The sequence below is a fragment of the Camarhynchus parvulus genome, chromosome Z (assembly GCF_901933205.1).
Source record: "Camarhynchus parvulus chromosome Z, STF_HiC, whole genome shotgun sequence".
Lineage (NCBI taxonomy): Eukaryota > Metazoa > Chordata > Aves > Passeriformes > Thraupidae > Camarhynchus > Camarhynchus parvulus.
The window spans coordinates 52,842,239-52,866,706 of record NC_044601.1 but is presented as its reverse complement, the minus strand read 5'-3'; the positions used below and the strand labels follow the sequence as shown (position 1 = coordinate 52,866,706).

General features: G+C 38.7%; 1 protein-coding gene across 1 annotated transcript in view; it reads right to left on the bottom strand.

Annotated features, from left to right (window-relative positions):
* IL6ST (interleukin 6 signal transducer) overlaps nt 1-8,210 on the bottom strand; it is a gene marked incomplete at its 5' end in the record, with an annotated part of 32,640 nt that extends 24,430 nt beyond the window's left edge. The window contains 3 exons of the mRNA XM_030969458.1: nt 237-548; nt 1,105-1,185; nt 8,105-8,210. Of these exons, the coding sequence (XP_030825318.1) occupies nt 237-548; nt 1,105-1,185; nt 8,105-8,210 (499 nt within the window). The remainder of the gene's footprint in view (nt 1-236; nt 549-1,104; nt 1,186-8,104) is intronic.
* Between the last annotated feature and the right edge of the window lie 16,258 nt (nt 8,211-24,468).

The following is a 24,468-nucleotide window of genomic DNA, read 5'->3' as shown; positions in this document are numbered from 1 at the left end:
TTTTCAACACTGAAATACTCCAGAGTATTTTCTACTTTTCAGAAAACTTTCTTCAGTGCATATTGAGCAGCTGTGGTGGCATGTAATTTGACAATTTTTTACTTAATTATCCAGGAACTGAGAGAATAAATATTAAGTGCCTAAAGACACAGACATTTTCTATTTTTTGCATTTTCCCATTTCTCAGAAACAATTTTCTTAAGACCAGAATAAAACGTAAAAAAAATGGTACTCACAGCCTACTGTAACTGTAATTCCATAAATGTTCTGTTCAATCTGTCCATCTGCTAAAATGTTGCATGTCAGAGGAGTAGCTAGTGAAGAAGTGTCATTGAATGTGACACTGGAAACTGTTCTGTTTATTTCACGATACTGTTCTTTGGGTACCAGTCTATTTTTAATCTTCCAGATAATCTGACTGGCATAGATATTGCCAAAGTCAAGACAACTCTCATTCAGAATGCATAATGCTGTGAAATTGGAACCAAGGGCCAGTACAGGTGACTCTGGGATGATGTGACCACATGACTGCACAAGTCCACTTGAAGCTAAAAAGAAAACAAATTTCACATTTATTAAGAACTACACAACATCCCCTAACCAATATTGCTGATACATCACTAGTGCAATGCTAAAAACACTACATGCGTCTAAGCAGCAAGTTAAATAGTTACCTGACAGTAATAAAACTGAAATGCATTGGTAGACTACCATGAAGATTTAAGGGCAAAAACCAGCATAGTGTTCTTTAGGCTCTGCAAGAGCATTTCAGGAAGCTAGGAAAGCTCTATTAATAAATAGAGGCACATAAGACAGAGAGGAGAGTCAAGGGTTGCATGTCTATATCTTTTGAAGGAGGAAGTTGTTATACTTGGTTACTCTTTTGATAAAAAAGTATTTTCTATTAAGAAAGTTAGCATAGGAAAACTGGAATAAGTGTGCACCTGTGTTGTGGTGAACTAGCGCTAGAAGACTAGGCAAGTCTATCCTAACACACTTTCTGTCCTCATCCAACAAGTATCTAGACAAAAAGCAAGCAGCTGCTTCAAACATTTGATGTAACTAGTTCTATATCCTCTTGTATTTGAGACACAGAACTCTTACCGTCAGGAGAACAAATACTCAACACCAGACAGAAGCCACAGGCCACCCAGTTCCACCTAGAAAACATGCTGCACAGAATTTCTGTAAAAAGAGAAAGATATATATTTTTAAATTTAAACTATAACTCTTTACTTTAGACCAATGTCAAAATCAGATTTGTATTTGCTCTAACATAGTATCTCACACACACACATTTATTTTCCTGGAAGTGTTTGTATCTTCTCACCTTAGAATGGGCAAATTGTTCCCATTTTCCTCACTGCTAAAACAAAATCAAATGTTTACTAAAAAAACTAAGGCTGTTTAAAGCTGATTTAATTACAAGCTTAAGAAATGTATCAGCTTTAGGTTTTCACACTGTATATGAAAACAAACTTCACTGGTAACTCTGTAGGAGGTTCAGTTAGAATACAGGGTATAACGGTGTGGTTCAGTTTTTAATACATAACCCTATGAATTTCATGGTTTTCATACTTATCTAACTTTTAAGGGCACTGATCTTCAGATAAGGTTCAGAACAACTCATCACAAAACCATGTGTCTCATTCACAAGAGTGACTTAAAATACACTCAGGAATTACAAAACACAATGCTTCCATATCAAGAACTGCTGTCTACTATAGAAAAAGCACTAATTAATTCTTCAAAACTTTACAAGGGAGCTTGCAATTCCCCAAAAGCTGGAGTACCTTTTATAACACCATATTTATTTCTGTATTGCAACAGAGACCACTAGTTCTCAAGTTTTGACATTTCTAGAAAACACTTTAGAGATACTGAAGCATTTACACAGCATTCACACACCCCCATTGTTATGAAGCCACTGAGTGTGTTCTGGTTTTCTCAACTTATGGTTTTAAAGCAGTCCTAAACTAACAAAAGCAAGTGACCACTCTCTACTAAGCTATATTATTTTTAGCTACATTTAGGCATCTTTACAGGAACAGGTAGATTGGCTTAGTGAAATAAGGCATTTAGTTCACAAGCTGATTTCTAGAAGCAGACTTCATGCTATTCTTACACCTAGAAACATAACATAGGCTTTTTAGGATTACTAAGTATTGAGGAGAGATGGCCTACAGCAACATTGTTTCTCAAGTTCTATTTTCACTAACCTGACAGAACTTCTTCGGAACTAGTATTCTGAACTTTGTCCCTTAAAAGGAAACACACTAAAAATTTTAAGGGAATTCCACACTATTCTCTAGACAGGAAAATGAATAAGCTCCACATACTATTATCAGAAGAAACTTCAATTTATGACAGCAAATATCCCTTTGCTTTGATTGTATCTAATTTACTTCATAATAGTGACAGACACAACATATTTCACACACATATAAGTAACACCAGACAAATTTAAACATGGATCACCCCCAAGCAAGAACCTCATTCCTTACACATCAACACAACCAAGCCATTTTTTCTTTGCAAATCAAGATAAACAGTGTAATGTAAAGAAAATCTCTATTCACAGTAGCAACTAAATGAAAGCAGATCTCAAACATTTATAGCAGAGTCTTTGTAGGGTTTGCCATCCTAGATGTCCTTCAGTCAGAACTAAAATAAAAGCCATCAGAATCACCCAGGTATCTTTATTTGCTTCTATACTTGTGAGTTCACTACTCAAAGCCCACCAAAATTTCCTGTATAGAAACTTTACAGTAGAAACATTGCTGATTGAAAGACTTGACAAATATATTAACAAGCATTTGTTTGTCACTGGAAGTTTGTTAGTTCATTTTTTGACTAAATAACAAGTCATTTGTGATCAGACTATAGCTATATGGCATTGAGAACCAAAAAGCTATTAATTTTTTCTATGTTCTATCTAAGTACTCTCACTGGGCTAGATATAAGAACCACTATACTGCTTTAAATGCAATGTGTACTTGGATATTTATTACAAGGGTACAGTGAAACAACTATATCGATTGATTCTTGCTTATTTTGGAAGTGTCCAATATCTGAAAAATAACGTTTCTACCTACATATGGACTTCTGAATTTAAAAAAACCAAACAACTAGTTTAACACATTTTTATTAATTTGCATGGTGAATACAACCAAATTCTAAAGAGTAGTCTCTTTTAGTTTAAATCACCAAATAAAACCAGTGCATAGGGATCTACTTTAATGACTAGACTTGTGCTAACACTTACCAGAATACTGCTTGTTAACCAAAGCCCATTGAGCCCTACTACAGACAGACTTTAGGATCTGTTATTTCAAGCAAGATTAATTTAAATTACTTAACTGGAACAATTTGAGTTGCAGAAGATCTGAAATTCATCAGAAGCCTAAGGGCAACTATAAGCTAGGTGGAAAGAAACAGGAGCTCTGCTTCACTGCTAATTGCCAAAAGCTGCAAAACAACAGCAGAAGCACCTTTCACACTGAAGGGGAAAGAATGAAACAGATGTAAAAAGGAAAGTTTTTAAAGTTTTTAATTTCTCTCTCATTTGCCATCATGATTCATGCTACCTTAGAGTAATGGTAGGGTCACCTAAGCTATTACATCATTACAAAGTTACTGGTTTACTTTTGGGTCATTATTTATTAAAGTCAAACAGTATTTCCACAAAACTATTCACTGATTTTCACACCAGCAGTTATTAAGTATGGCTAAGGTTATTAAAAACAATACTGTAAAGCAAATGAAAGAATAAATAAATAAAAAGCAATAACCAACTAAATAAGTAAACAATAATACATAATTACCACATTTTGTCCTAAAGTATGATTTTTTCCACTGGAAATTAAAATTAAATTACTGTCTTTTTTCATATAAATGCCATTTCTATATTCAACTGTCTTCTAGACTTGAAAAACAACATTTCAGTTGTTCCAAGCAGATTCATTCACATGTAAGAGACTGAAGTTCAAATCTCTACTACTTTGCACTCTGGAAAAGTTTAGCAATTGTTTTGAGGGAGCAGATAAGCCCTCCACAAATCATACTACTCAATTCCACTGCAGCCAGCTCGTGAAAGGCAGGAGAATGGAGCTTCGTGCTCCATCACCTACAAAGGAGAGTAAAGTGGAAAGCCACCCCGCTCCAGTATGGGAACCAAGCAGCTAAAACTGCAGTGTCAAAGCCATGCCACAATTCAGCATGTATCTGCTTTAGGCTGCTCTGATGTATTTTGCTTACCCCCACCCCTGATGATCAACACGGTTTGAAGAAGACTGAAGCTACACACCTCTAAACCCACAAAGGGGCTATTACAATCCCTTCTAATGTGTGCTATTTTTAAAAATATAAGTGTCTCTGGCTTTTACAAGACTGATTCTTAATTGAAATTTAGTTTTACAGGAAAGGTCCAGAGTTACACTATACACTTCTATCCATCCTGACTACCTGAAAACCATAAAGGAAATGAAAAAAACCAAAATAAATGGTGGGACTTAAAACAAACAAAACTAGGAGCCATACTTCATATTAGAATGAGGAAAATACTTCTATGCAAATTGGTGTTCTCTTATCTGTGCAAAATGCTCAGGTGAAGACAGTGCAGAAAACCTTAAAAGATAGTGCCATCATTCAACAGTAATGCTAAACACTAATTGTACACAATTCACAATTTTAAGTCAGACTAAGCTGTTAGTCTAGACAACAGAAAACTCAATTTCTTTCAATCACTATGCACAGCTTAACCCAAGTTTTGTGTTTTACTGACTGGTACAGTGTGTATATACATATATACATCTAAGGTGAAAGCTGAACCCAATGCTGAACGAACACTGAAACAGCTGGCCAGTTCAGATACCTTCTATTAAAAACAAACAAAACCAAAGAGACAAACCAACACTTTATACTATGCAGTTGTTGTGGATCACTAAGTGAAGAGGCAAGGGAGACAGGGAAAGAAACTGACTTTAGAAGTGTGCCAGGTTGTTCTCATGGTTTAGTGGCCAAAGATCAAAATCCATCAAAATACTGAGTAAAACCAACATGGTCAATTTAGAATGCTGCTGATGACAGTCCTTAACTCACAGGAAATAAACTAACTCAAAGAGGAAAAAAAAAGTTAAAATGCTTTGATTATTTCCATAAAGACAGACTTATAAAACTCATATGCCATGAGATCATCCCATTTAATATCCAAATCAAATGGGACTTTTGTTATTCTTCACATCCTGCAGCCATTTTGAAAGGAAAGCACAAAGCCTTTATGTCTGATCCATAAATTGATGCTTCAAGCAGCATCAATGAAAAGCTAATAACAACCCTAAAATCACAACTTATATGCACAAAGAAGCACATGTTGAGTTTTAAGATCAACCTGTGACCAATAGTTTGTGAAGAAGTATCAGGCTTTCATGCAAAACAGGTATCAGTACTTATCCTGAGCAAGAGAGAAATCTTAAAAATTCATCTTATTTCATAAATCATGAGACCTGCCCCAAAATGAACACAGGGATATGCCATTACATAATGGGTTATCTCTCCATTTCAGAGAAGTCGCAATTCCTGTCCAAGAGACCTACAAATCACCACATCAGTTTAGAAAGCTATAGCTAAAATAACATGTACTTGCCAGCAAAGCCAGCCTGGAAGCCAGGAAGTATAGATAACACCACAACCACCACAGGAAGGTGTTCAGTCTATTAAACTCATTATCACATCAATCACAAGAGACCAAAGGTTTCGGGAAAATGGATTTCCAGAAGTTGCTCAAAAAAAAACAAAAAAAAACAACCTATGTTTATAGCTTCAAGAGGTAATCTGTCACTAGGAACCCACATAGCTCAGGCAGACAGATCCAGAGATGCTTCACAAAGCAGCTGCTGCTTGAGCTTTTATAACAAGCCAGACTGTACTTAAAGCCATCTAAAAGCTGTAGCTATCCTCAAGGAATTTTGATTACTCAAACCGTAACTGCTTTCAAATTAAGCGTATTTCATCTCTAAGCTTCCTTCCTTCCTCCAAGCTTACTTCCCTCTTGGAAATATTTATGAGACTCAAAAAACACCAGACACCTCTAAGAGAAGCACTTGAAAATATTATGTAATGTTATGTGAACAGAATATTCTGAAATACATTTTTGTATTTAAAAACGCTATATACAAATAACATCTCTATCCCTTTCACCATCTAAGCAAGTAATTTCTCTACTGTACTTATTCTTCTGCCTCTAGAAGGACACTTGTCCTTGTAGTTTTGGTAGGGCACCCATAACAAAAAATATAAAGAAAAAAAGAAAACCAAAACAGGTACAAAGCTTAAAATTACTGATATACCTAACTAGAGGCACCAAATATTTGCTTGCAATAATTGAGTTATTTCTGGTACCTTTTTAAAACTGTAAATCAATTTCTCTGGAATACTTCAGAATTTTCTCACAGCTAGCAAGTAGTTTTAGTTCAAAAATCAAATTAATTTATACAAAGCAATGTCTTAGCACTCAGTGGTTGCATTTTGAAATCAAACCTTCCAGACTGATCACGGGCAGTGCTGCTTCTCTAATCTAGACAATTTTTGCTAATACAAGAACAATTGATTTAAAAAATGGCCAAAAAGGTTATTTAATTTCACATAACTGTGCAAATACTAATCCTCCAGACAAGCAGCATGGGAAGAGTATCTCCATTTGGTGTACTCACAGATGTGCCTATCTTTCTCCTCCACCAAAAATATCTATTTATTGACTTTACTTGAAGCGCCACATTTTCAGACATATAAACAACATCCAAACAATTACTTTGAATGTTCAACTTTCAGGAAGTAATCTCAGATTTTCATCATCCACATTTACATTCTTATTGTGCTATGCCAATATATCAATAAATATATCCAGAAGTTACATGTTTTGAACATATTCTACGTGCCTCTGAAAGTAACAGCATACAGGAAGCCCAAATGCTACATTTCTATAGAAAAGAGGGTGTAAGAAAAAAGACCTTAACTCTCAATAATATCCAGCTTCTTGGGAAAGTTGTGGATTCCCTTTCTCCCTCTGCGACAGAACAGATCACTAACGACAGAACTACAATCCCACACAGTACGTGTAGAACTATGCCTTCAGAATGCCTCAGCAGTAACAAGCAGCCACCAGCCGGCAAACCCCTAGTCAGCCTAAAACAAGCATGAAAACTGAGACTGGGAATTATTCCCCTCAATCTTGCCAAAACACTTGGCAGCCTGCTTTCCTTTGTGCCTCAGTTTCATCATCCGAGAGATGAAAACAATGATGCCGATTTTTTTTAGGGAAAGCATCAGAGCCCCACTACATGACTGGCGCCCAGGACCACATGGGAAGTAACCAGAGGGCCACTGTACCCGCTCCTCCCCAATTCCTCAGGGAATCCCCTCCACTCCTTGGACCAGCAATAAGACAAAGTGTGCGTATCTTTCAGGGCAGCAGTTTTCTACCATCTACAGGCAACAAGGGCAGACCACTTGCGGTGACGGCAACAAAAAGCAAATCTCTTCATCAAGGAAATGGGCATCGGTGCCACAGCCACGCTTATGTGACAATCGAAAAAGCCGAAAGAGGGTCGCGACACCTCTGCCAACTCGGCCGGCCGACACTAGCCACCGCCGCGCTGGGGAAGGCGCAGATAACCTTCAGCCTGACCGTCCGCGCCACGCCGGGGGCAGGGCTGTGGTTGCGCCCGGCGGAGCGGCCCCGCGCGGGGCTCGGCACCCACAGGCCCCGCAGCCGCGGCCCCGGGCGAGGCCATGTTGTGCTGTGAGCGTCACGGCCGGGCAGCTCCGCCGGCGAGGGGAGGCTGGACGAGACGAGACACCGCCGCGGGGCACGGCTGGCAATCGGCCCGGAGCCGAGTGGCGCAAGACTGCCGTTCGCCCGCCCGCCCCGGCCCGTTCCCCGGTCAGCCCTGAACGAACACTCCGCTGCCCCCGCCCGGGGCGCACAGCCCGGAGGAAAAGGACGGCCCAACACGGTCCCCGCCGGCGGACGTCCCTCAGGGAGGGGACGCGGGGGAGGTGGAGGGGAAGGGGAGCCCCGCACACAGCCACACGCCCCAGCTCTTACCCGGCGCCGCCGCCCGCGCTCCGCGGCCCCTGCCCCTAAATAGCGGCGCAGCCACCTCGCGCCATCGCGCCACCGTCCCGCACGCGCGGCCCCGCGCCCGGTCACGCTCCCGCCCCGCCCCAGCCCCCGCGCGCTCTTCCCTCCTCCTCCACCCACACTGCCATTGGCCCGCCGATCACGTGACGTCACAGCGAGGGCGGAGCTAGAGAAAGGGGCGGGGCTTCCCGTAACGCGGTGGCCGGTGCCAGGATCCCGGGGGCGCGGGGGGCGGGCGCGGCGGCGGGACCCCGAGGGCGGCGGGGCCCCACCCGCCCCCGCAGCCCCTCCGGCCGCCGCGCCCGACGCCCCCGCAGAGCTGTCCCATTAAGTGGTGTGCTAGCTTTGATTGGCAGCCGCGGGACGCCCGGCTGAGAAACGGCCGGACCCTACGCGGGCCGCAGCCGGCCAGGCCTCTGGAAGCTTCTCCCGGCCCTTGCCCGGCCGGCCCTGCGCGGGCGGTGCGGCGGGGGTGTTGTCCTGAGCAGGCCTGAGGAGCCAGCGGCCTTCCCGGCGTTTCGCAAGACTCCCCTGGGAGTACGGGCGGCTGGAGAATGCTCTTGTCAACAGCTGCCGTGCGAGCAAAGCGCTGCGATCCAGAGCAGTCTCGATGTTTCAGTCCCTGAGAAAGGTGTTTGTGAAAGGTTGCTGAGGAATGGTCCTCAGTATAGATCGTTAATATTATCATGACCCACCTTATCCTTGGACATTTCTTCATTCAGTAACTCTGAAAAATTACTTGTGTAAATCAGAATAGTGTGCTCTAAGATGCTTTCTTAACTCCAGATTATTTTTTTTTCTAGTTCATGAGTAAGAAAGAACAGTACCGTGCCACAAGCTTGGTGCTGAGAGTGCCAAAGGAGGCTGTTCCTAATGAGGAAAGTATGAGACATCACTGATGCATACCCGAGTTTCTTCCTGCTGAATGCTTTAGGGTTTTGCCCCCTTAGTTCTTAAGTTATATTTGGGCTCAAGTAGGATATGAGGTATATTGCACTACTAGTTATATCATTAGATGAGTGGGCGGATTGGCTAGATAAAAAAGACATCTAGTTCAATACCCTGTTACAGGCACTGCTAATAAGACAGGAGCTGCTAATAAGACAAAATTTGGGACTTTGGAGAAAGACAGTGGAACATAGTCTGTTTCTCATGGATTTAGTACCAGTCTCTGATTATGCTTGGTGTACTGTCTCAGATGGCTTAATATCCAACAAAAATGTTGTTGCTAATTCTGAAAATGCTGTATTTTTTCTATGTTACAGAGTAAAGCTGGATGGACACTTTTAAACAGTCATTTAGTTGCTCTGCTTTCCTAACAACAAAGTTGTCTGTATTTACATAATTTCTGATAGGTATTTATCTAGGCTGCAGATTAAATTAATTGCTTTATGTCCCTGCTTGCAGCTGATGCTGTCTAGTAACCTTAGATACTGTAGATACTGCTGTTTTCTCCCATTGGTGGTGTCTGCACTCAATAGACTCAGTCCTTTCCATTTCCTCCTACAGGAATTTTGGTGTTCAAACCCTTCCTAAGGTATCAGGACAAATGACATCTACAGAATAAGTTTCACAGTTTTTTCAGTATGACAGAAGCATAACAGTTGGTCACTTTTGCTGTGTCACCAAATAATGGTTAGTATATTTGTGTCTACATCAATTCTGGGTTACAGTTTGGGACTGTACAAGTACAGTTTGATTGTATAATTGGTGAATTTCAGTGTGTATGGATTTGCCTGTTTCAGCATCCTCAAAAAATCAATTTTTGGCAACAAATCTTTAAGTGGAACCAGGCTCTAACCAGAAGGACTGAAAAAATAATGTTTTTTCTCTTGCTTTAGCATGTCTTCTGTCTCTTGTACAATCACTTGAGTTCTGCTGCTAAGTAGACATTCCAGAAGCAGACTCTTCACTCTCCTCCCTCCCCCAGCCAACAGAAAGCCTCTTATGACATTCTTATTCTGAAATCCTATAGCCTGAAGCGATTCCTGGTATATTGCCAGAACTTGTAGAACAGCCTTCCATCTCCCTTCAAAACCAGTCCTGTGACAGGCTTCGCTTACATATGACATGCATTGTAACTCTTCAAATAAGCAAGAGATTGTGTATTTCACAGACTATCTATGGACTCAGTATAAAACTATGTACACATATCTGAAGTTTTGTCGAGAAACAAAATAATTTGCTTGCAACAGTACCTAACTTTTCTGTATTGACACAAAGTACCATTTTTTCATTAACAATTTAGTTTCCAAAAATCTGATTGTTCTTAGAAACCAGCCATTTTCTGGTACAAGCAGGTAAAAATTTAATAGCATTGCAACTGCCACTGGATGGATTCAGGACATTTGGGATCCCTAGTAAAGAAGAGAATTAAGCTGTTCAAGCATGTTGTGAAGTGGCTTTTCTGCACATGGATGATATCCTGGAAAGACTCTTTAGTTTGATTTACTGCTTCATAGTCTTCCCTACTGTTATATGGCTTTATACTGTACTGTGTATGTAGTATAGTACTGGTATATAGGTAATATAAAACCCAGTTATTTAAACTTCCAAATACTGAGAGAAATGAAGAATTCTGACCACATTTTAAAAATGTTCCTGCCAGCTAGCATTTTAATAAAATATTGCACATATTTAGTAAAATAATGCATATTGAATAAAGCATTATATGAAATGTTTATTTTATATATTTAGTTAAATGTTTGGTCATATATTTCCTAAATATATGAGGCAAGAATAAAAGAAAGCTAGTTGTCAGGAATTGGAAGGTCTTTGTTATCAATTACCCTCTTCTTATTCACATTGCAATTTATATTCCAGCTTAGTGCACACATCAGGGCTGTGTGGGATATTTCCAAGCTCTCGTGATACACAGGATATCAGTTGGGGAAGCATGCCTGCACATCCTCTGCTTTCTCAGTCCCAGAAAGAAGGAGGCAGACTGGAAGTGTAGAGATGGGCACTGACACTTGAAAAACATGTAGCTGTTGGCAAAGGTTGATAGCTGTTCAACTGTGGGAGCAGAGATAATTTTGGGGAAGCTGTTAAGAGATTGCTGAGGAACCATCTTGTCCCACACTATGGATATTTTCAGTGGTTTTGTAACAAGTTGTGAAAAAATTTGCAGTCTACATAATCCACTGAATCTTCCAATAGGTGAGCCACAGAGAGGAAAAATCTTTCTGGAATGTATTATCTTAGTATAAGAACATAGAGCATTGGGGTGTGTAAAGATTCCTCACTGACTACACATGGGTTTTTTTTGGTAATGCATGACTCTCAGAACAGAGATATTGGGAAAGATTCTCACAGTAAGGGAGAAGATGAACAACACCACCCTTTAATGGCAGCGTTCTGACCCATGCCCAGACATTTTCTGTGAGATGGGTGAATCACTATGTACAACTGTTTGCCTGGGAGGTTCAGTAAAACATCTGAGCCTCTTGCCAAAGTGATAATGCTGTCTCAGCTTGTGTCACTTCTTCTGAACTTGAATTTATAATCTCCAATGTCTAACATTCTTTAACATGAAGAACAGCCACTTAATTTTTTCCCCCTTTGGCCTGAGTGGTCAGAACAGTAGCAGACTGTTGCATTGGAGCCACAGTCTTGTAGATCAAAAAGTCATGGTGAAGTCCTCTGAAGAGGTGGGGAGGAGACAGCAGCAAGGGAAAAAAAAAAGGTTGATGTAACTTTTGGAAATTATTTAGTGACAGTTACAGCACTTCACAGCCTTTTAACTTACCAAACATAAGTAGCTCAATGGCAGCAAAAAATGGACTTTGTAATTCACTACTTCCTCTTGAGGGAGATGGGAGCATATTGGTTTTCTTTTGGGAGCAGGCAAGTGTTTGTAATTTGTGTGGCAAACAAGTAAAGTTCACTGAGCCACAAGCAGTCATTATGGCAACCTCGTATGTACTGCTGGGTGCTTGATGGCATCTCTTTACAAGAGAGAAAGTGATGCATATTGCAACTGGACTAACCTCATTCCTTAGCATTACTATGCCCAGTGAAAGACCATAAAACCTGAGACTCTGGACAAGACCTTGCAAAATTCAGCCAGGGTCTGCAGAGCTTCATCAGAACTTCAGAACTTCAGGAGAATCATGTGGTCATTGGAAGAAGCTAGGAATGGGGATAACTGACTCCTCCACGTGTGATAGGAAAGCTTTGGATTGCTGAAGAGGGCTTGACCTAGTTCTTTCATTCTGATTCTCAGGAATAAAAGTAGTAACACCATGAAAATACAGCCTGGCATATAGAATAGAAAAAAGAATGGTTGTAGCCCACTTTAAATTAATGGCACATCTCATGGAGCAGTGTGGCTAGCAATCTGCTTGTTTTTCTGCAGTGGAAATTAGATATTGACATTTTAGACCTAGACTGGAAGCTTTAACTGATGGATCATGTTGCTAGGGGGTGTTTTTTATCAAAAAATAGTGCGTAGGATAATCAGAAAAACAGTGGTCTGGTCTTCACTGGAGGAACAAGACCAGAGGTGAGATCAGAAAAAACAAAACAAATATTAAATTTCAGTGAAGATAAAAATGCTGTAAAGGATTAAATTGATCAAACATGGAAAATAGTTAAGTCAGAATGAGCAATGCAGTTCACTGAGAAGAAATGCTTGTTCAGTGCTAAGGTGAGGTGAAAGTGTTATGCTGCAGTCTCTTACACCATATGAGAGAGCTGCCCATGAATTTAGTATGCTTTTGGCAGCTGCTGGAGCTAAAATGCTTTTGGAGTAATTCTGCACACACAGACCAGAATGTGGATGTGTTCTTAAGGCAGAACTCTTGGGCAGTGAGTAAGAAGACCCAACTAAGAGTAGCAGAAGATGAGTAAAAAGAAAATGACATCTCAGATTGACTGGAATTATGTTTCCTATTTGGCCACAAAGGCTTTAATGAGCAGTTTAGCCAATAAAAAATATGCCAGAAAATCTAAGTCAGTACTTTTTTGCCAAAGTAATGAACTCTATGCACAGAATAAAGTTATGTGTGAAGAACAGCTGAGCTGGACCTAATTATTTGGGTTGACAAAAGGCATGCTAGCAATAGAAAATGACATTCTGAAACCAAGGCTGTTCTGTTACGGGAAGCCAATCTGTCTTACATCAATGTAATTGTGGATTCCTTTCTGATGTCAACCTCTTGAAAAACACATGGGTGGCACTTCTGTCCTTTCCAGTGAGTAAGGGAACAGTTCTAGTCAGGCAAATTAGCGCTAGCCATAGTTATCCAAGGCTTCCCTTGAGTTTTGGGCAGGCTGTAACAAGATTCTAGTGGGTGCAGAGCAGCACCATGGACGTGCCTTTTCAGGTTGTATGATGACTGGCATACAAGGTGTAGAATCACAAATAGAGCTCGTGTTCTTGGTCCTCAGCTGCAGAGTGTAGCAGGCACAGCATAGGAGTGCCTAAATCGGTGCAGCACACTGTGGTTGCTCCATTTAGCTGTAGCCTCTCCAGACTAAGGCTAAAACTTGTCTGTGTTAGAGCTGGTCTTAGTGGAATACTCTAAACACAAAGAGTGTCTATGAGTTAAGGTGTGGTTGGAAATGTTGTCTTTTTGATACTACAGCTTGTGACTTATCAATTAAGGATGGTAGAGACATATTTAAGAAACTGTATATGTACCTTACAGAGCGGAAATATGCTACAGGCAAGCTACTGACCAGTCCTTTTTGTATTTTTCCATGCTATACCTAGTGTTCTACGCTATGCCACTGAAATCAATACAATGAGATACCACTTGATTGCCAGGAAGAGAGCTATCATCAGTGATAGATAAGTAATTGTCTTGAAGTGACACGTTTTAAAAAAGAGGCCTTGACATCTTCAAGTTTTCTGCTTGAACTGTTAGAAAACACAAAAGGCTCGAACCTGTTGCTACAAGTAAAGACTGTGGAATTCACAAGGAAGTACATTCTCATCACTTACACTGAAGCTAAGTTAATATTAGATAACCACTCACTGACTACTGCCTTATTATTAAATTGGCTAATGCTATTCAGAGCAATGTAGATATGGTAAAATATATTCAGTCCTGAGCACTTTACTGATAATGTCACCAAAATGAATGCTTTGTGAGAAAGAGTAACAGCTTTGTATGGTGAAGGAATGAAGACCTCAGAATAAGAAAAACTGAAAAAGCAGCAACCAAATTCAACATGACATGTATATTTATGTGTAAATAAGCAACTAAGAGATGCAGAAAGTAATGTAGGGTTTTTTACATGAAATTGTATAGCACGTAAAGTAAACACCAGAACAAAAGAGACCAAAGCCAACAAATATTGGCTTTTGGTAATAATTTCTAATTGCTAAGACAATATACTCTATATACATATATATAAATACATATAGAGAGAAAGAGAGTAAAGCTTCCATCAGCTACAATATTAAATAATTAATATCTAGAGTGAAAAAGTACCTAAGAAACTTACACATTCACTAAAAAAAGCCAAAGAAATAGGAATAGTAATGATTTGTATTAGCCAGTTCATGTGGTGACTTCATATATGGTACAAGGAGACAGGTAAAAATTTTTGCTCCATATGTTTCACTGCCTATGAGGATCTACTTTGTATTTTAGATTTATGGTCTTACTGATCTATCTTCTCTTCTTCCACTACCCTACCATTTATTACTATTCTTTACCATTTGTTAAGAGCTTTTCCTTTCTTTTATCTCCTTTTGCTCTTTTTGTCCTTTGCGATTGCCAAACTTGTGTTCATGTACTTTCCTGTCGGTTTCCTGTTATTTCTGCTCCCTTTAGCAGAATACCTGTTGTATTTACAAGTTTTCCAGCATAAGTCTGTCAAAATAATTTCTTTTAAGAGTTATTTTAGGAGAAGGTTGATTGCCTAAAAATACTTTTGTTCTCAATTTATCACTCAGCTATAAAACAAATCAAATTCTGCCAAAAATCCAAAGTGACAGAGTTCCTTACCGATGTGGCATAACAAGTGCTTCATAGTCAGAATTTAGCAAACAAAAATGATGGTGGTCATGCATAATCAAGCCCAGTTTGTCAGTATTAAAACTCTTCCATAATGCCAATAGCACTGAAAGATTGCTTTAAGAGATAAGCCAAAGACATACAAATCCTAGCCTGAGAGCATCTCCTTCACTGATCTGTGAAGCATTCTTTTTAGAGCCAAGGCCCCAATGTAGAAATTGTCATCGTTACTTGAAATTCTGTTATGAATATTTGTAATCAAACTTTAACTTCCAAGAACAGAGCTTGGTATGTTTTGTGATTTCTTTTTCATTTTGTTCTCTCACTCACATTTCCCATACTGGAGTAGGACAACATTGTCTTGCTGGTGTGCAAAAGTATGGAAAAAATGTAGATCTTCCCAAGAATCAGAGGTCCTAAAAGATAAATGAGAATGACAGAAAAACCTTAGTGGTAAGAAATGTAACATACACACCAAACTATTTGCATAAACATAGACCGGTGCTCCATCATTCTTTACTTTATCATTGTCTGCTCATTTATTTTTTACCTTCCTGTCTTTTTCCTTTTCCCTTTCCTTTATTCTGTAGTTGGAGCCACTTGTCATTCATTCTGTAAGGGTTTACTTAAATGTATTTTGTCTATAGTTAATTAAGCACTGGGAGAATCCTCTTGAAGAGTTCTACATACTCAAGATCAGTATCATACATCATCATCAGTACATTCTGAGAGATATAAACTTTTCATATTTCAGTACCTTTTTTAAACAGATCCTTTATGAAAATGCTTGCTAATATTTCTTCCAAAGTTACAGTTTATTATATATTGCTTGAATTTTATTATATGATTGTCCGTGACAATCAATATCAACTAAAATAATAATTCATTCACCAGTCAGAAGAGGCATTAAGATTTTTACTATCAGGATAATTTGTATTCAGTCCTTAACCATGTGAATAAATGTATTTCAGAAATGCTTATAAATTCATATATCACTCGTTATTGCTTGATAAACTTGATTCAAAGGGAGTCATTATTACTTCTAAGGCATTGGATATGATGAAAATTTCTCAGATTATGTTGACATTCTCCTCCAAGCTTCTAGTCAGTTTCATAATGTAAATTGCATGCATGTCAACATGTAACATGTTGGTATAGAAAATATATGTAGGTTCTTTTAAACTAAATTTTTGAAAAACTGTAGTGTGGAATTGGATCATCTCATCTTTGGATGTGTTGAGTTCACTGTTCCCCCATAAGCTGGAAAGTGAGTAATACAAGCTTTGAGAGATGGGTAGATCCACAGCACTTGCAGAGTTTGCTTTCTAAATTATTTACTAAATTATATTACAATTCTATGGTATTCAATAACTTATCACTAAAGATCAGGCAATTAGCCCATATGCTGTCCAATGCATTTACTACTTACAGAATTACTGAAATGTATTCAAGATTTCTTTTTGATTTTTTTGATGTTACATTTATGCATACCTTTATTACAAGTTTAAATGTGCATCACTGATAACATACCTACTTTATACTTAGATGGCCATTAATGCCTGGAAATACGGCAATACATTCACAGTAACCCACCATCTCCGTTGGAGTGATTCCATGTTTAGTGTAAAGGTGTATTCCATATGTTGTTTTGAAAAAAGCTACCCTATAAGTGCCTTTGCATTACCCTTCTTAGTTCTGGGAAAGCTTTTCAAATGTTGTCTAAGCCATGGTCTAAAGTTGCTTTGCAAATTGTTGGCAGCTCAGGGTTTTGTAGAGCACTTGGTGTTCTCAGGAATGACCTGGTAGTTGCCTGATTTCCTGCAGTGTTTTAAGTGTCATGCTGTCCTTTTCCTGTCTTGTCTTCTTTATATCTTTTTCCACTACATTTCTTTTGCCTGACTTTTGCCTCTGAATTTATTTAGTGTTGTCTAGGGCATGACTCACCGTGCAGAGGCAAATTTGGTTAGAGAGATTGGCATCAGCCTGTGACTGTGGGGAACCCTTGCTACTGACAGAAGTGCTAGGAGCAGGTACAGACAGGGGAGAAAAGAAAGCTGTGAATAACAAGGTGCTATTCTCAGTGCCTGAGTTAGGAATTTATGGTGGCTGTATTCAGCACTGGTGAGGCCACACCTCGAGTCTTGTGTCCAGTTCTGGGCTCCTTGCTGCAAGAAAAACATTGAGGTGCTGAACTGAGTCCAGAGAAGGGCAATGGAGCTGGTTCAGGGTCGTGGAGCACAAGTGCTGTGAGGCACAGCTGAGGGAGCTGGGGGTGTTTATCCTGGAGAAAAGGAGGCTCAGGGGTGACCTCATCACTCTCTACCACTGCCTGAAAGGAGGCTGTGGCCAGGCAGCAGTCAGCCCCTTCTCCCAAGCATCCAGTGAGAAGACATGGCCTCAAGCTGTGCCTAGGTTGGTCTGTAGGATGAAGTTTTTCATGGAAAGGGTTAATAAATATTGGGATGACTGCCCAGGGAGATGGTGGAGTCACCATTCCTGGAGGTATTTGAGAAATGACTGGAAATGGCACTTAGTGCTTGTGACACTTAGTGGTGATCGGTCGAAGATTGCACTTGATGATCTTAGAGGTATTTTCCAACCTAAACGATTCTGTGATTATGTGAAACTAGTACCTCACATACAGATGAGCTATTGACGGTATGGTGGTGGGATCTTGTCCCCTGGGAAGCAGCAGTTCCTGGCTCCTGCTGAGTTCCTTCCAGCAAGTTCAACCACTGAGTTAGAAAAGAAAAACACAATCTGACATATAATCCTTGACAAATTGCTGACCCTTGTATCTGAGGGATGAGAGGAAACTATTATCTGTGTTCACACAATTCTTTTCTCTGTAAGCAGCAATTCTTTGTCCTCAGCCTTAAGAAAAAAGTCTGAGTTGAAGACAGAAAGTTCAGTCTCATTTTTCTGTGTAAGAAGTCCCTTTTACAGATGATTGAATTCAGCCATGTCTGGAGTGAATGTAACAATTGTTTAAAAATATGAAGTCTTAAATTATATCCAGCTGATTCTGTAGAGGAATTTTGCAGGCAGGAAGAAGTTAATTATTCAAAGCTGGATCCAGATCAGGATTAGGTTTTTTGGCTCAAACATGGTAAACTTGATAGCTCTAATGTGGTAACTGTCACACTTTTTTAAATCATTGTGAGCATGTGCAATGCTGTAAAGTGTTTTCCCAGTCAGCTCAAGAAGCAACTTTTTATCTGTTCATTGTTCAATTACACTTTTCTTGAGAAAAGGAATGTAAGCTAACATAATATTCCAATATTTATTGAAAAAAAAAATCCAAGTAGAAGCTTTTCAGGTCGTAGTTTAGAATTCCTTGGTTTTGCTTTTTTCCCCTCAAAATGGTCAGGGTCAACATGACCAGTATGTTTCCCTTGTTCTCATTAGTAGTAAAGTGATGTTATCTTGGTGGTGTGATTATTCTGAAGAATCACAGCTAGATTTTTGTCATATTAAGGGCTGGCAGATTTGGTTCCTGAACGATGAAGTGAAACTTACTGATGAAAATCTAGACCAGCAAAGCTCATGAGTATTTTATTAGTGACCCTGTGGGGTAAGGATGTTCTCTGAGGAGTTAAATTATCAGCCATTATTAAAAAATTAAACACAAGTATGATTTTATATTAACCCTAGTCCTTATTTTATTTAAATAAATAGGTGTTTGCTGTTGAGTTCAATAACAGCTGGTGTGGACTCCCTTGTTGAATTCTGCAAAATTCAGCTGACTTCTGCTAATCCCTCTTATTTATATGGAGCCTAAAGTATCAGTACCATGAATGAGCAAAGATTTTCAAGAAAATACTCATGAGAATGAATTTTCATAAGAACTATCTTATTTAATCTAAAACTTCAAATCTGACTTAATAAACAAGTTAAAAGATTTTAAAGGTTATAGCCCATACTTAGGGTGATGTTAGTATTGCCTTCTAAAATAACTTTTGGGAGGATGAAATTCAGGCTTACAAAATAAATGAATAAATAAAACTGTCACTGTGCTCTTAAGACAAGTTGGTACTTAGAAATAAATAAGAAGAAAATAACAATTTTTAGTTAAAACAGTCAAAACATTTTGAGTTACTTACAGAAAAATAGGATCATTGTGAAAGTACCTTGAACTGTTCAGAAACTCTATAAAATATTGGTACAAAAGTAAGGTTATTTCAAGACACAATGGTATTGTTTTTTCCTTTTCATAAGTTGTTATGATTAACTAAGGAGGAAGAATTTTCTAGGATACATATAGCCTTTGTTAGGTAAAAGAGTCTTTACTTCAGCAGAAACCTTCTTAAGCTGTATAAAATTTGATATTCTTAATGCAGTATATGTATGTTGAATGAGTTTGATCTATTTGTGCCTGTTTGTAGAACTTCGTTGTTGCTGTTGTTGTTGTTGTTGTTGTAGATGAGCCCAAAATGCAGACAAAAAAAGTCACCTCTGGCAGACAGAATTGATTTTCTGCAAGGGAGCTTAATCTGTTTTGTGAAGAAAAATTGTAATGGCCGAATAATGCTTTGTGACATTGCTTATGTACAAATGGGGACTGAAAAAAAATGTGTTTCCTTGGAAAAGCTTAATGCATAAAAGAAGAAGTAAAGGGAAATTCTGTACTAAGCGAAGTTAATTATTTTTCCATTGTCTTCTAGAAGGTCAGTTTTCATCTTCAGTTTTCCAAAAAAGGACTATTCAAGTGACTAAATGCAATATAGCCAAGCTGTAAACAAATACAGTAATACAGGTCCTCTACATTTTCAGCCTTTAATGGTACATTTTAAACAATGTATGTCTTTTCAATTACGGTTGATTTTTGAAACAGGGGAGGATAATACTAGTGTAAATTTCTTTATGAAATGAAGCTACAGTGTAATGGTGAAAGACAGGATGCCAACTGCTTGACTGACCGACACACATCTTGAAAGGAAGGGAAGCACAGTGAACCCACTTCCTATTTGAGTCAAACCCTAGTTCTAAAAAAAGCGTCACTGATAAAAACAACAAAGTAGGTTATGTGAGAAGGGCGAAAAACTGTCAAGGTAAACAGGAGGCAAACACAAGTAACAAGATTAGTGAAGAGTTACAGAGGACATTGCGCCTCTGTCAAGGATATTGGGGTACTGTGTAAATTTTAGCTACTGCAAGAAGCAGGAAATTTATCTTTTATTGTTTACCTTACACAAATAATGCTTCAAATAAATTGCTTTAAGCAATAGATTTCTTTAAAACCCCACCAAGTTTCAACCTTAAACCTTCTCTATTTCTTATGCCAGGACCTCTGGGGTTTCTGTTGTTTTTTGGTTACATTGGTACAATGGGCATATAACTGATTCTTCTGTGAAACCAAACATATTTCTCTAATTATCATGGATGTGTTATATTACCTAGCTCACTTTGGATTCTTACTGATGATAGTATTTGCTGACTTTTCAAAGGTATATTAGGTGAACATTTTAGGTATAGCAATCATTGTTTTGTCTAATGTATGTATAGGAAAAGCTTCTTAGCCCATCTAATGACACCAGGAGGTATTTGGATAATTTTATCATCTTAGTATAATTGGTTGTGGTATACTAGTAGCAGAGTCAAACCCTGCACCTGTCTTCTCAGGTACAAGTTTGTTAAAGCTTTTCCTAGCAGCCTGTGTTTCCTAGACAACAGTCAACATCTAAGCAAGGCCTTACATTTAAATAAAGGTTTGAATTTGTGAGCCAGACTATAAATTTACAGACTCCAGACTTTTCAGAATCTGTAAAATTTTCATTTTTTGGGACATCTGATTTTGCTAAGCCTGATCATCAAGCAAAGCCCTTTGTGTTCTCCACTAACCAAGATTAACCATCTGGCATCTATATGTAGATTTAGTTTCCCAAACCGTAATTTCTTTCCAGTGCTAAGCCTAGGCGGATGACCAGGGGCCTCCATTGGCGTCTGCCTTTCTGTTATTTTTAAAAATTACTTCCAGTATTTCTGCCCAGTACTTAGCACCCTTGTTTACTTTAGAGTATTTCCAGCAGATGGAAAAGAATGTTCAATTTTCCTCACATTCAGCACATTTCCAAAGAATGCCGATTTCTTTTTTTTTTTTAAAGACCTATAATGAAACAAGATACCACTGGAATAATACGTTTCAAAAAGGGTTTCTTTCATGGCTGCACTTCTTGATGATCACAGAGATCTCTTGGATGCCACTGTTCACCTTGCTTTGTGTTGCTTTGACTATGGCATAAAAGCAGAAGAATTGAATCTGCTCTAAAGAAGCACTCCAGGCCTTCTCCCCTGCTTCATGCAGCTCTGTATTCATGCTAACCGTGGCTGACAACTGAGAAAACAAACAGCTGCTTCAGATTACAGGAAGAGCAAAATAGTGCTCAATTCCAAGATAAGAATTGTTAAAAAAGTGGAAAAACCCCACTGCAACATTTTCTGTAGTTTTCCTCCTGGTTTGGAAGAGTGCCATATTTGCATGCTATGGAGGCTTGTGGAAGCTTTGAGTTATAAACACAACCACAATGGTTTTGGTAGTGCTTTATGCCAGTGACATGGCTTCTTCAGCGTCTGTCCAATGTACAGAGTTTATATTCTAAATTTATTGATTAATACCTCTACAAGACTGGAAAGCACACACTGTTAATGCACTTAGCAGTGTTGGGAAACCAGTGAAACTAAGGCGAAATTATGCTGATGTGGTTTACTTTTAAGGCTAATGAGGATGGTGCTTTACTCCACCTGTGTAATGTATTGTCCGAAAGAAGAAAAGCTGGTGCTTTCTACTTGTGTATTTTGTGTTCCACTCTCAAGTTTTACCTAGGTAGTATTCTCCGCAGACAGACTACTACATTTCCACTGAAACAATTCAATGCCAAACCCAAGAAATACAGATAAGAAATGAAATAGAAACATTGATCTAAACTTTGTGGTTAAATAATTATTGGTAGCAAGAAGTCTGCCTTCCCATTTTATTTATCCACTGATTCATCTAAATCAGGCCTTAAATCATTTTTGAATGGACTGAAGTCAGTGTAGTTTAGAAAGCTGTCATAGAGGTTTCTGAAACTTTTCAATCTTATGTTAAGAAAGGCTGTGGGCAGTGTAGTGTGATAGGTGTCTCTGTATGAATTAAAAAGTTATTATACAGGACACAGAAGACACTCAAATAACATTGGTGGGAAAAGTCCAGGGAAGGATCATGGGAGTAGGTTATGGTTTCTAATCTTTCCAGGCTGCAACACAGGCAGAAGCTGTTTCAGAGTGTATTCTGGAAGAGTGGGTGTAGAAAATCATGCAGTGCTCAACGAGCTCATGATTTGGCAGGTGAATTCCCCCTTCCAAACATGCTCACAGCCTGTAGCTCCTGGCATCTTGCCTGCTTTTCTGGTTTGAAATGGGAGGAGTGAATTTCCATGTATAAAAGTACTTTTGTCTACAGTTCACCTCAAATAGCTGTTGAGCAGCTGCCACACTTTCTAGCTGGCCCTAAGCCTCCAACCCTATGACAGAGGAACTTTTTTTTTCTAAAGCACTGGAGAACATAAAGATACATTTTTTTGTTATTTTTAAAAAATATAAACATTTGAACTACTTTAGAAATACTGTTCAGACACAAATTAGACTTTCTTTTAAAGAAGCCAAGAAATATTTGGGGAGAAAGATATTTGTATTTGTATTTTCACTTTCCATATTAAATAATTCAAAGCTTGTGCATGCTGATTACAGCATTTCCTTTTTACTTCTTGTAATGTTCTTCTCTAAGAGAAACACCTATATAAGCATTGCAGCACATGAGTCTAGCATTTATTTAATTTTTCTCTTCACCTCAGGAGTGTGAATGAACTCAGAAAAAGATTGTAAAATTCTAAAAAATGTTTTGAATTACTAACAAACATGATACACAATGTATCTTGAGGCTCTTGTGACACAAGACATAAAGGGTTCTGACAGTCCTGCTGCACTTATCTGCTAGTATATTTTGCAGTGCAATTGCATCCCAGAGTGCTATAAACATTGTTTTAGAATTGACTGGAACATCTGAAGCTAAGTCACTGCTTGATTCTGACTGGCCCCATGTTCCTCCACAATCATTTTACACGAGCATATGCAAGAATTCCACCAGCTGTACTTTTCAACTGGCCTTGCAATCTCTAATTTTAGACAATATGTTTACATCTCTGGCTTCTAAAAATGGTAACAGGAATGAGGTGAAGGGTGAGAGATGCTTTGCAGGAAGACTAAAGAGCACTCTATAAAAGAGTCTTCAAAAGAATTAAGCTGAAAGAGCATGTATTTCTTAGTTTACATACATTGCTGATATGTTTCAAGGAGCATGGGCTATTTCCATTAATTTAAAAATTGTTAATAGTTAGATAGAGTCTAAGCAATCATGCATATGTGATAATTATGCTTTATCCACTGCTAAAATGCAGCCCCCTCCTAGGGTGAAATAGTGACTGTTCAAAAGGGCTTGTCAGCACTACAAGGATTCTATATGTAGATAATCAGTGACTGATATTAATGGATGATTTGAGAATACCACAATTTTCAGTAATTAACTGCAAATGGGCATCATGCATGGCTGAATCGAGAAACCAACTAAGATATCTTTACTGTATCACCTTGACCAAAACAGTTTCATTTTCCCCCTTAGTGTAGCCTGCTCATTTCGGTTATAAATTTGGGGATTGCAGGGTCTATTTATTGTAACATATTTGCAAAGTAAGAAGCACAATGAGGTTCAAATCTTCACTGGAATGCCTAGGTGCTACTTTGATATGAGGGAATAAATTACAAACAGTTAAATAAGTAGTCACATCTTATGTGTAAAGGATGCACTTTAGTGTGATTGGAGCCTAATGGAACAAGAATGAGTAGCAGAAGATTTGCCTGCAGCTTGGGAGAGAATGGATGCAGTCTGACACAATGCTGGCTTCTGCCAGAAGCTGTATTTCCAGTTATGCCGACTGCAAAGTGAAAGAATATTTTGCATAATGGAATTAGCATTTTTTTTTCCTGTGTAAACTAACTGCATGAACCACACCCTAAATGGTTGCTCTTTTATAAGTCACAGCAGAGACTACTGTCTTGTGCTCTGCTGCTCTGTGACATTGAGCTCTTTCATAAATGTATTAATTGCTTACTTTCCTAAACTCCTGCTAAACACTATTTAAAGTACTCACTGGTGAGATCTTAATTGAAACTGGATAAGTATTCCCAGAAAGTCAAAACTGTTAGCATTGTCCTGCCATTTTATGGCATAGCTGTATGATGCTAAACAGCTTGGGTGTAAGTAGAAAACTCTCCTGGGTGGTGTGTGAGCCAGCTACATTGGTGCTAGGCAGTATGAACAGGTGG